We start from the raw sequence: 14485 nt of genomic DNA, 5'->3' as shown, positions 1-14485 counted from the left end.
GTCATGGGTCCTGAGATCCTCAAAAGGTTCTACAGCTGCACCATCCTGACTGGTTGCATCACTGCCTGGTATGGTAACTGCTCGGCCTCCGACCGCAAGGCACTAGAGGGTAGTGAGTACGGCTCAGTACATCACCGGGGCCAAGCTCCCTGCCATCCAGGACCTTTATACCAGGCGGTGTCAGAGGAAGGCCCTAAAAATTGCCAAAGACTCCAGCCACCCCAGTCATATACTGTCATCTCTGCTACCGCACGGAAAGTGGTACCGGAGTGCCAAGTCTAGGTCCAAGAGGCTTCTAAACAGCTTCTACCCTCCAAGCCATAAGACTCCTGAACACCTAATCAAATGGCTACCCAGACTATTTGCATTGCCCCCCCTCTCTTTTACACAGCTGCTACTCTGTTATCATCTATGCATAGTCACTTTACCTACATGTACATATTACCTCAACTAACCGGTGCCCCTGCACATTGACTCTGTACCGGTACCCCCCTGTATATAGTCTCACTATTGTTATTTTACTGCTGCTCTATAATTACTTGTTACTTTTATCTCTTATCTGTATTTTTTTGTTTTAACTGGTTAGGGGCTGGTAAGTAAGCATTTCACTGTGAGGTCTACTACACCTGTTGTATTCAGCATTTCACTGTGAGGTCTACTACACCTGTTGTATTCAGCATTTCACTGTGAGGTCTACTACACCTGTTGTATTCAGCATTTCACTGTGAGGTCTACTACACCTGTTGTATTCAGCATTTCGCTGTAAGGTCTACTACACCTGTTGTATTCAGCATTTCACTGTAAGGTCTACTACACCTGTTGTATTCAGCATTTCACTGTAAGGTCTACTACACCTGTTGTATTCAGCATTTCACTGTAAGGTCTACTACACCTGTTGTATTCAGCATTTCACTGTAAGGTCTACTACACCTGTTGTATTCAGCATTTCACTGTAAGGTCTACTACACCTGTTGTATTCAGCATTTCACTGTGAGGTCTACTACACCTGTTGTATTCAGCATTTCACTGTGAGGTCTACTACACCTGTTGTATTCAGCATTTCACTGTGAGGTCTACTACACCTGTTGTATTCAGCATTTCACTGTGAGGTCTACTACACCTGTTGTATTCAGCATTTCACTGTAAGGTCTACTACACCTGTTGTATTCAGCATTTCACTGTAAGGTCTACTACACCTGTTGTATTCAGCATTTCACTGTAAGGTCTACTACACCTGTTGTATTCAGCATTTCACTGTGAGGTCTACTACACCTGTTGTATTCAGCATTTCACTATAAGGTCTACTACACCTGTTGTATTCAGTATTTCACTGTGAGGTCTACTACACCTGTTGTATTCAGCATTTCACTGTGAGGTCTACTACACCTGTTGTATTCAGCATTTCACTGTGAGGTCTACTACACCTGTGGTATTCAGCATTTCACTGTGAGGTCTACTACACCTGTTGTATTCAGCATTTCACTGTAAGGTCTACACCTGTTGTATTCAGCATTTCACTGTAAGGTCTACTACACCTGTTGTATTCAGCATTTCACTGTGAGGTCTACTACACCTGTTGTATTCAGCATTTCACTGTAAGGTCTACTACACCTGTTGTATTCAGCATTTCACTGTGAGGTCTACTACACCTGTTGTATTCAGCATTTCACTGTAAGGTCTACTACACCTGTTGTATTCAGCATTTCACTGTAAGGTCTACTACACCTGTTGTATTCAGCATTTCACTGTACGGTCTACTACACCTGTTGTATTCAGCATTTCACTGTGAGGTCTACCTACACCTGTAGTATTCAGCATTTCACTGTGAGGTCTACCTACACCTGTAGTATTCAGCATTTCACTGTGAGGTCTACCTACACCTGTTGTATTCAGCATTTCACTGTGAGGTCTACTACACCTGTTGTATTCAGCATTTCACTGTGAGGTCTACTGCACCTGTTGTATTCAGCATTTCACTGTGAGGTCTACTACACCTGTTGTATTCATCATTTCACTGAGGTCTACTACACCTGTTGTATTCAGCATTTCACTGTTAGGTCTACTACACCTGTTGTATTCAGCATTTCACTGTAAGGTCTACTACACCTGTTGTATTCAGCATTTCACTGTGAGGTCTACTACACCTGTTGTATTCAGCATTTCACTGTTAGGTCTACTACACCTGTTGTATTCAGCATTTCACTGTGAGGTCTACTACACCTGTTGTATTCAGCATTTCACTGTGAGGTCTACTACACCTGTTGTATTCAGCATTTCACTGTTAGGTCTACTACACCTGTTGTATTCAGCATTTCACTGTGAGGTCTACTACACCTGTTGTATTCAGCATTTCACTGTGAGGTCTACTACACCTGTTGTATTCAGCATTTCACTGTGAGGTCTACTACACCTGTTGTATTCAGCATTTCACTGTGAGGTCTACTACACCTGTTGTATTCAGCATTTCACTGTGAGGTCTACTACACCTGTTGTATTCAGCATTTCACTGTGAGGTCTACTACACCTGTTGTATTCAGCATTTCACTGTAAGGTCTACTACACCTGTTGTATTCAGCATTTCACTGTAAGGTCTACTACACCTGTTGTATTCAGCATTTCACTGTAAGGTCTACTACACCTGTTGTATTCAGCATTTCACAGTAAGGTCTACTACACCTGTTGTATTCAGCATTTCACTGTGAGGTCTACTACACCTGTTGTATTCAGCATTTCACTGTGAGGTCTACTACACCTGTTGTATTCAGCATTTCACTGTGAGGTCTACCTACACCTGTTGTATTCAGCATTTCACTGTAAGGTCTACTACACCTGTTGTATTCAGCATTTCACTGTAAGGTCTACTACACCTGTTGTATTCAACATTTCACTGTGAGGTCTACTACACCTGTTGTATTCAGCATTTCACTGTGAGGTCTACTACACCTGTTGTATTCAGCATTTCACTGTGAGGTCTACTACACCTGTTGTATTCAGCATTTCACTGTAAGGTCTACTACACCTGTTGGTTAGGGTCATGTGACTAATACCATTTGATTTGAAACTTGGAACACTGATGACCTAGTATGATGTCATTACATCCTGTTCATCACCTCAAGTCCAATCAGAATCATTCGATGATGAGAATCAGTTACCTTGACATGTTCAGAGACATGTTGGTCGTACTTGTCTTGGTTTTTGAAGCCTCGGTCACACGGGTCACAGAAATGTGAAAACTCTGGTTCTTTTTTATTTTTCTGCTGGAAACAAAACAAAACAATCGAACCCATTACAGTTAAATCAGCCAGTCACCCTGTTGGAGAGTGTTACACTGTCTAAGACGGGGATGGCTCAGCCAGTCACCCTGTTGGAGAGTGTTACACTGTCTAAGACGGGGATGGCTCAGCCAGTCACCCTGTTGGAGAGTGTTACACTGTCTAAGACGGGGATGGCTCAGCCAGTCACCCTGTTGGAGAGTGTTACACCGTCTAAGACGGGGATGGCTCAGCCAGTCACCCTGTTGGAGAGTGTTACACCGTCTAAGACGGGGATGGCTCAGCCAGTCACCCTGTTGGAGAGTGTTACACCGTCTAAGACGGGAATGGCTCAGCCAGTCACCCTGTTGGAGAGTGTTACACCGTCTAAGACGGGGATGGCTCAGCCAGTCACCCTGTTGGAGAGTGTTACACCGTCTAAGACGGGGATGGCTCAGCCAGTCACCCTGTTGGAGAGTGTTACACCGTCTAAGACGGGGATGGCTCAGCCAGTCGCCCTGTTGGAGAGTGTTACACCGTCTAAGACGGGGATGGCTCAGCCAGTCGCCCTGTTGGAGAGTGTTACACCGTCTAAGACGGGGATGGCTCAGCCAGTCGCCCTGTTGGAGAGTGTTACACTGTTTAAGACGGGGATGGCTCAGCCAGTCACCCTGTTGGAGAGTGTTACACTGTCTAAGACGGGGATGGCTCAGCCAGTCACCCTGTTGGAGAGTGTTACACCGTCTAAGACGGGGATGGCTCAGCCAGTCACCCTGTTGGAGAGTGTTACACTGTCTAAGACGGGGATGGCTCAGCCAGTCACCCTGTTGGAGAGTGTTACACTGTCTAAGACGGGGATGGCTCAGCCAGTCACCCTGTTGGAGAGTGTTACACTGTCTAAGACGGGGATGGCTCAGCCAGTCACCCTGTTGGAGAGTGTTACACCGTCTAAGACGGGGATGGCTCAGCCAGTCACCCTGTTGGAGAGTGTTACACTGTCTAAGACGGGGATGGCTCAGCCAGTCACCCTGTTGGAGAGTGTTACACCGTCTAAGACGGGGATGGCTCAGCCAGTCACCCTGTTGGAGAGTGTTACACCGTCTAAGACGGGGATGGCTCAGCCAGTCACCCTGTTGGAGAGTGTTACACCGTCTAAGACGGGGATGGCTCAGCCAGTCACCCTGTTGGAGAGTGTTACACTGTCTAAGACGGGGATGGCTCAGCCAGTCACCCTGTTGGAGAGTGTTACACCGTCTAAGACGGGGATGGCTCAGCCAGTCACCCTGTTGGAGAGTGTTACACTGTCTAAGACGGGGATGGCTCAGCCAGTCACCCTGTTGGAGAGTGTTACACCGTCTAAGACGGGGATGGCTCAGCCAGTCACCCTGTTGGAGAGTGTTACACTGTCTAAGACGGGGATGGCTCAGCCAGTCACCCTGTTGGAGAGTGTTACACCGTCTAAGACGGGGATGGCTCAGCCAGTCACCCTGTTGGAGAGTGTTACACTGTCTAAGACGGGGATGGCTCAGCCAGTCACCCTGTTGGAGAGTGTTACACCGTCTAAGACGGGGATGGCTCAGCCAGTCACCCTGTTGGAGAGTGTTACACTGTCTAAGACGGGGATGGCTCAGCCAGTCACCCTGTTGGAGAGTGTTACACTGTCTAAGACGGGGATGGCTCAGCCAGTCACCCTGTTGGAGAGTGTTACACCGTCTAAGACGGGGATGGCTCAGCCAGTCACCCTGTTGGAGAGTGTTACACTGTCTAAGACGGGGATGGCTCAGCCAGTCACCCTGTTGGAGAGTGTTACACTGTCTAAGACGGGGATGGCTCAGCCAGTCACCCTGTTGGAGAGTGTTACACTGTCTAAGACGGGGATGGCTCAGCCAGTCACCCTGTTGGAGAGTGTTACACTGTCTAAGACGGGGATGGCTCAGCCAGTCACCCTGTTGGAGAGTGTTACACCGTCTAAGACGGGGATGGCTCAGCCAGTCACCCTGTTGGAGAGTGTTACACTGTCTAAGACGGGGATGGCTCAGCCAGTCACCCTGTTGGAGAGTGTTACACCGTCTAAGACGGGGATGGCTCAGCCAGTCACCCTGTTGGAGAGTGTTACACCGTCTAAGACGGGGATGGCTCAGCCAGTCACCCTGTTGGAGAGTGTTACACCGTCTAAGACGGGGATGGCTCAGCCAGTCACCCTGTTGGAGAGTGTTACACTGTCTAAGACGGGGATGGCTCAGCCAGTCACCCTGTTGGAGAGTGTTACACCGTCTAAGACGGGGATGGCTCAGCCAGTCACCCTGTTGGAGAGTGTTACACTGTCTAAGACGGGGATGGCTCAGCCAGTCACCCTGTTGGAGAGTGTTACACCGTCTAAGACGGGGATGGCTCAGCCAGTCACCCTGTTGGAGAGTGTTACACTGTCTAAGACGGGGATGGCTCAGCCAGTCACCCTGTTGGAGAGTGTTACACCGTCTAAGACGGGGATGGCTCAGCCAGTCACCCTGTTGGAGAGTGTTACACTGTCTAAGACGGGGATGGCTCAGCCAGTCACCCTGTTGGAGAGTGTTACACCGTCTAAGACGGGGATGGCTCAGCCAGTCACCCTGTTGGAGAGTGTTACACTGTCTAAGACGGGGATGGCTCAGCCAGTCACCCTGTTGGAGAGTGTTACACTGTCTAAGACGGGGATGGCTCAGCCAGTCACCCTGTTGGAGAGTGTTACACCGTCTAAGACGGGGATGGCTCAGCCAGTCACCCTGTTGGAGAGTGTTACACTGTCTAAGACGGGGATGGCCAACTGATGGGGGCCACAAGAAAACAAATCATCATGAGGGGCCACAGTGGGTCTGTGTACCAACATCCATGAAGGGGTTAAAGAAGGAGTTTTAAGCCTCGAGACATGGATTGTGTATGTGCGCTGTTCAGAGACGATAGTCGGTGCCAGACGCACAGGTTGGTGTCAAGAACTGCAAAGCTGCTGGGTTTATCCACACTCAACCGTTTCCTGTGCATATAAAGATTTGTCCACCACCCAACTTGACAACTATGGGAAGCATTGAACTATGGGAAGCATTGAACTATGGGAAGCATTGGACTATGGGAAGCATTGGACTATGGGAAGCATTGGACTATGGGAAGCATTGGACTATGGGAAGCATTGGACTATGGGAAGCATCGAACTATGGGAAGCACTGAACTATGGGAAGCATTGAACTATGGGAAGCATTGGAGTCAACATGGGTTAGCATCCCTGTGGACCGCTTTCGACAAACTGAGGCTGTTCTGAGGGCAAAGAGGGGGGAGGCGGGGGTTGCAACTCAATATTAGAAAATATTTCCTAATGTTTTATACACTCAGTGTACTTTGTATCCCTCATTTACTCAAGTGTTATTATTTTGACAGTTACCTGTAGATATATCAGAGACCTTTTGGTGTGACGGTGGATTTCCTACCTTTTTCCCGTGGTTGTTGGGACGACCATAGTCCTGCCTTCCGCCTCCATGTCCACGATGGAAGTTCTGGCCTGTGGGTCAAAGGTCAATACAACAATATTATGACATGTTGCCTACTGCTGGGTGCAGTTCAGTCATCACCAATCTGACACTTCTGTTCCGTTAATGATGCAGGAGAAGAGAATCAGCATCTCCTCTGCCCAGATACTGGTTCAACCCAGGCGTGAATCAGCATCTCCTCTGCCCAGATACTGGTTCAACCCAGGTGTGAATCAGCATCTCCTCTGCCCAGATACTGGTTCAACCCAGGCGTGAATCAGCATCTCCTCTGCCCAGATACTGGTTCAACCCAGACATGAATCAGCATCTCCTCTGCCCAGATACTGGTTCAACCCAGGCGTGAATCAGCATCTCCTCTGCCCAGATACTGGTTCAACCCAGACGTGAATCAGCATCTCCTCTGCCCAGATACTGGTTCAACCCAGACGTGAATCAGCATCTCCTCTGCCCAGATACTGGTTCACCCCAGACGTGAATCAGCATCTCCTCTGCCCAGATACTGGTTCACCCCAGACGTGAATCAGCATCTCCTCTGCCCAGATACTGGTTCAACCCAGACGTGAATCAGCATCTCCTCTGCCCAGATACTGGTTAAACCTAGCCCAAATGATAGATGTACATTATACTGGGCCAAGCTTGGTCAGCCCTACCCCACTAAATGGCGTCATGAGGGTTTACTTCAACAGACTAATAGTAGTCCACCAGGGGCTCTCAGCCAGGCACGTGTCAACCTATGGACCGTGCAAAGAAGCCTCTTTACCAGGCCGCTGCTAGTACCATAACTCTCCTAGTTAGTATAATACTCACCATATGAGCCTCTGGGTCGACCTGGTCCGGGCCCGCCGTTCCAGTGTTCTCCCTGGCCGTTGTATCTCCACGGCTCGGACGGTGGTTCGTACCAGTTCCACATACCGGGCTGGAAGTTGCTAGGTGGTGGAAGGAACGTTGGCGGTCTCACCATCGAACCCGGAGGAGGAGAGACAAAGTTCGGCGGAGGGTAGCTTCCAAAATCATTCATGATGTAGGTGGCGCCTCTTCTTCAATGTTATGTCGATTAAATTATTTTGTATAAATGTTTTTCCAGCTACGACCACTGAGGTATAATAAGAACGGCTACAACACATGTGTGTGTGTGTTTCTGCTCCAGTTGCCGCGTTCACGTGATAGTCGTAACTAGGAAACTCTGAAATATCCGACTATACAAGTATTGGTTGTACTTATATACACGTGCCGCTTTCAACCAGTCAGCAAGCCGGACATTTCTGAGTTTCCTGGTTCCGACTAGCACATGAACGCGACAAGTTTACATCTGCAAAGCGTGTTCCACCAGACTGAACGTCATATCCGCTAGTTTACACCAACCAAAAACAATTCAATAATATAATTATTTGAAGTAACAACGATTTAGGCATAATGAAAATGTACCATAACTCATGTAGTTTATGAAACCTAACTCATGTAGAATTATATCTGCCCTATGTACATAGTGATTGAACACTGGTCACTTTAATAAGATTGACATACTGTTTTACCCACTTCATATGTATATACAGTATTCTAATCAAGGCTCATCCCATAGAGCCCCACTGTAGAGGTGTCATTATACCCATAAAACCTAGCGGTCAAAGAGGGAAATGGTTCCAATGTTTTTTACACCATTGATTTTTCCCATAGGGGATTTTAGAAACACTTAAAATAAGGGCCGTGTTTCTTGTACGCTTACCCTGGCATTACGTTTTCATAACCATCTAAATCTCTCTCGGACAAGGTGATTTTTAACAATATATTAGTCTCAATTTACTCTCAGATTCGAAAATACTAATTATCATCAAAGCAGACATCATGCAAAACTGCAAATGCCTGCAAGCTCCTGCATGTCATCTCTCGCTGACACCTTTGCTAACAGGTATTGTGTCAATTTAAAATTGTATAAGACAGTTCACAGAATTGTCCATTTAAAAATGTGGCCAATTTATTATTTACTACATCTTTTTTTTTTCACCTTTATTTAACCAGGTAGGCTAGTTGAGAACACCTTTATTTAACCAGGTAGGCTAGTTGAGAACACCTTTATTTAACCAGGTAGGCTAGTGGAGAACACCTTTATTTAACCAGGTAGGCTAGTGGAGAACACCTTTATTTAACCAGGTAGGCTAGTTGAGAACACCTTTATTTAACCAGGTAGGCTAGTGGAGAACACCTTTATTTAACCAGGTAGGCTAGTTGAGAACACCTTTATTTAACCAGGTAGGCAAGTTGAGAACCTTTATTTAACCAGGTAGGCTAGTGGAGAACACCTTTATTTAACCAGGTAGGCTAGTTGAGAACACCTTTATTTAACCAGGTAGGCAAGTTGAGAACACCTTTATTTAACCAGGTAGGCTAGTTGAGAACACCTTTATTTAACCAGGTAGGCTAGTTGAGAACACCTTTATTTAACCAGGTAGGCTAGTTGAGAACACCTTTATTTAACCAGGTAGGCTAGTTGAGAACACCTTTATTTAACCAGGTAGGCTAGTTGAGAACACCTTTATTTAACCAGGTAGGCTAGTTGAGAACACCTTTATTTAACCAGGTAGGCTAGTTGAGAACACCTTTATTTAACCAGGTAGGCTAGTTGAGAACACCTTTATTTAACCAGGTAGGCTAGTTGAGAACACCTTTATTTAACCAGGTAGGCTAGTTGAGAACACCTTTATTTAACCAGGTAGGCTAGTTGAGAACACCTTTATTTAACCAGGTAGGCTAGTTGAGAACACCTTTATTTAACCAGGTAGGCTAGTTGAGAACACCTTTATTTAACCAGGTAGGCTAGTTGAGAACACCTTTATTTAACCAGGTAGGCTAGTTGAGAACACCTTTATTTAACCAGGTAGGCTAGTTGAGAACACCTTTATTTAACCAGGTAGGCTAGTTGAGAACACCTTTATTTAACCAGGTAGGCTAGTTGAGAACACCTTTATTTAACCAGGTAGGCTAGTTGAGAACACCTTTATTTAACCAGGTAGGCTAGTTGAGAACACCTTTATTTAACCAGGTAGGCTAGTTGAGAACACCTTTATTTAACCAGGTAGGCTAGTTGAGAACACCTTTATTTAACCAGGTAGGCTAGTTGAGAACACCTTTATTTAACCAGGTAGGCTAGTTGAGAACACCTTTATTTAACCAGGTAGGCTAGTTGAGAACACCTTTATTTAACCAGGTAGGCTAGTTGAGAACACCTTTATTTAACCAGGTAGGCTAGTTGAGAACACCTTTATTTAACCAGGTAGGCTAGTTGAGAACACCTTTATTTAACCAGGTAGGCTAGTTGAGAACACCTTTATTTAACCAGGTAGGCTAGTTGAGAACACCTTTATTTAACCAGGTAGGCTAGTTGAGAACACCTTTATTTAACCAGGTAGGCTAGTTGAGAACACCTTTATTTAACCAGGTAGGCTAGTTGAGAACACCTTTATTTAACCAGGTAGGCTAGTTGAGAACACCTTTATTTAACCAGGTAGGCTAGTTGAGAACACCTTTATTTAACCAGGTAGGCTAGTTGAGAACACCTTTATTTAACCAGGTAGGCTAGTTGAGAACACCTTTATTTAACCAGGTAGGCTAGTTGAGAACACCTTTATTTAACCAGGTAGGCTAGTTGAGAACACCTTTATTTAACCAGGTAGGCTAGTTGAGAACACCTTTATTTAACCAGGTAGGCTAGTTGAGAACACCTTTATTTAACCAGGTAGGCTAGTTGAGAACACCTTTATTTAACCAGGTAGGCTAGTTGAGAACACCTTTATTTAACCAGGTAGGCTAGTTGAGAACACCTTTATTTAACCAGGTAGGCTAGTTGAGAACACCTTTATTTAACCAGGTAGGCTAGTTGAGAACACCTTTATTTAACCAGGTAGGCTAGTTGAGAACACCTTTATTTAACCAGGTAGGCTAGTTGAGAACACCTTTATTTAACCAGGTAGGCTAGTTGAGAACACCTTTATTTAACCAGGTAGGCTAGTTGAGAACACCTTTATTTAACCAGGTAGGCTAGTTGAGAACACCTTTATTTAACCAGGTAGGCTAGTTGAGAACACCTTTATTTAACCAGGTAGGCTAGTTGAGAACACCTTTATTTAACCAGGTAGGCTAGTTGAGAACACCTTTATTTAACCAGGTAGGCTAGTTGAGAACACCTTTATTTAACCAGGTAGGCTAGTTGAGAACACCTTTATTTAACCAGGTAGGCTAGTTGAGAACACCTTTATTTAACCAGGTAGGCTAGTTGAGAACACCTTTATTTAACCAGGTAGGCTAGTTGAGAACACCTTTATTTAACCAGGTAGGCTAGTTGAGAACACCTTTATTTAACCAGGTAGGCTAGTTGAGAACACCTTTATTTAACCAGGTAGGCTAGTTGAGAACACCTTTATTTAACCAGGTAGGCTAGTTGAGAACACCTTTATTTAACCAGGTAGGCTAGTTGAGAACACCTTTATTTAACCAGGTAGGCTAGTTGAGAACACCTTTATTTAACCAGGTAGGCTAGTTGAGAACACCTTTATTTAACCAGGTAGGCTAGTTGAGAACACCTTTATTTAACCAGGTAGGCTAGTTGAGAACACCTTTATTTAACCAGGTAGGCTAGTTGAGAACACCTTTATTTAACCAGGTAGGCTAGTTGAGAACACCTTTATTTAACCAGGTAGGCTAGTTGAGAACACCTTTATTTAACCAGGTAGGCTAGTTGAGAACACCTTTATTTAACCAGGTAGGCTAGTTGAGAACACCTTTATTTAACCAGGTAGGCTAGTTGAGAACACCTTTATTTAACCAGGTAGGCTAGTTGAGAACACCTTTATTTAACCAGGTAGGCTAGTTGAGAACACCTTTATTTAACCAGGTAGGCTAGTTGAGAACACCTTTATTTAACCAGGTAGGCTAGTTGAGAACACCTTTATTTAACCAGGTAGGCTAGTTGAGAACACCTTTATTTAACCAGGTAGGCTAGTTGAGAACACCTTTATTTAACCAGGTAGGCTAGTTGAGAACACCTTTATTTAACCAGGTAGGCTAGTTGAGAACACCTTTATTTAACCAGGTAGGCTAGTTGAGAACAAGTTCTCATTTGCAACTGCGACCTGGCCAAGATAAAGCATAGCAGTGTGAACAGACAACAACAAAGAGTTACACATGGAGTAAACAATAAACAAGTCAATAACATGGTAGAAAAAAAAGAGAATCTATATACAATGTGTGCAAAAGGCATGAGGAGGTAGGCAATAAATCGAATAATTACAATTTAGCAGATTAACACTGGAGTGATAAATCATCAGATGATCATGTGCAAGTAGAGATACTGGTGTGCAAAAGAGCAGAAAAGTAAATAAATAAAAGCAGTATGGGGGGTGAGGTAGGTAAATTGGGTGGGCTATATACCGATGGACTATGTACAGCTGCAGCGATCGGTTAGCTGCTCGGATAGCAGATGTTTAAAGTTGTTGAGGGAGATAAAAGTCTCCAACTACAGAAATTTTTGCAATTCGTTCCAGTCGCAGGCAGCAGAGAACTGGAAGGAAAGGCGTCCAAATGAGGTTTTGGCTTTAGGGATGATCAGTGAGATACACCTGCTGGAGCGCGTGCTACGGGTGGGTGTAGCCATCGTGACCAGTGAACTGAGATAAGGCGGCACTTTACCTAGCATAGCCTTGTAGATGACCTGGAGCCAGTGGGTCTGACGACGAACATGTAGCGAGGGCCAGCCGACTAGGGCATACAGGTCGCAGTGGTGGGTCGTATAAGGTGCTTTAGTAACAAAACGGATGGCACTGTGATAAACTGCATCCAGTTTGCTGAGTAGAGTATTGGAAGCTATTTTGTAGATGACATCGCCAAAGTCGAGGATCGGTAGGATAGTCAGTTTTACTAGGGTAAGTTTGGCGGCGTAAGTGAAGGAGGCTTTGTTGCGAAATAGAAAGCCGACTCTAGATTTGATTTTGGATTGGAGATGTTTGATATGAGTCTGGAAGGAGAGTTTGCAGTCTAGCCAGACACCTAGGTACTTATAGATGTCCACATATTCTAGGTCAGAACCGTCCAGGGTGGTGATGCTAGTCGGGCGTGCGGGTGCAGGCAGCGAATGGTTGAAAAGCATGCATTTGGTTTTACTAGCGTTTAAGAGCAGTTGGAGGCCACGGAAGGAGTGTTGTATGGCATTGAAGCTCGTTTGGAGGTTAGATAGCACAGTGTCCAAGGAAGGGCCAGAAGTATACAGAATGGTGTCGTCTGCGTAGAGGTGGATCAGGGAATCGCCCGCAGCAAGAGCAACATCATTGATATATACAGAGAAAAGAGTCGACCCGAGAATTGAACCCTGTGGTACCCCCATAGAGACTGCCAGAGGACCGGACAACATGCCCTCCGATTTGACACACTGAACTCTGTCTGCAAAGTAGTTGGTGAACCAGGCAAGGCAGTCATTAGAAAAACCGAGGCTACTGAGTCTGCCGATAAGAATATGGTGATTGACAGAGTCGAAAGCCTTGGCCAGGTCGATGAAGACGGCTGCACAGTACTGTCTTTTATCGATGGCGGTTATGATATCGTTTAGTACCTTGAGCGTGGCTGAGGTGCACCCGTGACCGGCTCGGAAACCGGATTGCACAGCGGAGAAGGTACGGTGGGATTCGAGATGGTCAGTGATCTGTTTGTTGACTTGGCTTTCGAAGACCTTAGATAGGCAGGGCAGGATGGATATAGGTCTGTAACAGTCTGGGTCCAGGGTGTCTCCCCCTTTGAAGAGGGGGATGACCGCGGCAGCTTTCCAATCCTTGGGGATCTCAGATGATACGAAGGAGAGGTTGAACAGGCTGGTAATAGGGGGTGCGACAATGGCGGCGGACAGTTTCAGAAATAGAAATTTAGCTAACATTAGATAGTTAATCCAGAGATTCTTACCTTTGCCTTGATTCTGCAGTCTCATCCAGATCATCAGGATATTTGTAGTTCTTTATGATAGCCACATTAGCAGCTAATTAGCATTTCCTTTTGGGGGGGCGAATACAGTCGAATATATTGATAAAAGTAATCTTTTCCCGAGAGAGATTTTGATGGTTATCAAAACGTCACACCAAGGTAAGCGTACACGAAACACAGCCCTGATTTTAAGTGTTTCTAAAATCCCCTGTGGGAAAAATGAATGGTGGAAAAAACGATTGGAACCATTTCCATGTTTGACCGCTAGGTTTTATGGGTATTATGACTCATACTGTGGTACTTTATATAACTACTGCTGTACACACCTTTTCTATTGATATACTGTCCATAATGTCTATACACACCATCATATATATATTTACATTCCCGTCTAGGTAGCCTAGTGGTTAATGTTGGGCCAGTAACAGAAAGTTCCCGGTTTTGAATACCCAAGCCTACAAGGTAAAACAATCTGTTGATGTGCCCTTGAGCAAGGCATTTAACCTTAATTTGCTCTGTACTACTATAGCTGACCCTGTAAAACAACTAACCGGTGTGTGACAGTAAACTTTTATATATACGTTTTTATTTGATTTGATTAATTCCTGTCTTATTTTGGGGGGATTTGCGTCTATCGTCTTGTACTGCAAGGTTTTACTGTATGGAACATGCACTGTTGGCGCTAGGAACTTTAAGCACGATAACAACTGCAAAATACGTGTACGCGGTTGGCGACCAAAATGTTCGAGTCTGATTTGT

The 14485-nt window shown here is 45.2% G+C and overlaps 1 protein-coding gene across 2 annotated transcripts in view; it reads right to left on the bottom strand.

Annotated features, from left to right (window-relative positions):
- The window catches only part of LOC120036996 (nuclear fragile X mental retardation-interacting protein 1-like), a 45139-nt gene extending 37215 nt beyond the window's left edge, over nucleotides 1–7924 (bottom strand). The window contains exons 1-3 of one of the 2 annotated variants that reach the window (XM_038983235.1): nucleotides 7577–7924; nucleotides 6710–6780; nucleotides 3153–3257 (exon numbers count right to left, since the gene is read on the bottom strand). In XM_038983235.1, coding sequence (XP_038839163.1) covers nucleotides 3153–3257; nucleotides 6710–6780; nucleotides 7577–7787 — 387 coding nt within the window. In that variant the 5' untranslated portion in view covers nucleotides 7788–7924. The remainder of the gene's footprint in view (nucleotides 1–3152; nucleotides 3258–6709; nucleotides 6781–7576) is intronic. The other variant, XM_038983236.1, reaches the window with a different exon arrangement.
- Nucleotides 7925–14485: the final 6561 nt, after the last annotated feature.

Source organism: Salvelinus namaycush, unplaced genomic scaffold (assembly GCF_016432855.1).
Source record: "Salvelinus namaycush isolate Seneca unplaced genomic scaffold, SaNama_1.0 Scaffold154, whole genome shotgun sequence".
NCBI classification, from domain to species: Eukaryota; Metazoa; Chordata; class Actinopteri; order Salmoniformes; family Salmonidae; genus Salvelinus; species Salvelinus namaycush.
Note: the sequence above shows the minus strand (reverse complement) of the source record. Positions and strands in the feature narration are given on the sequence as shown.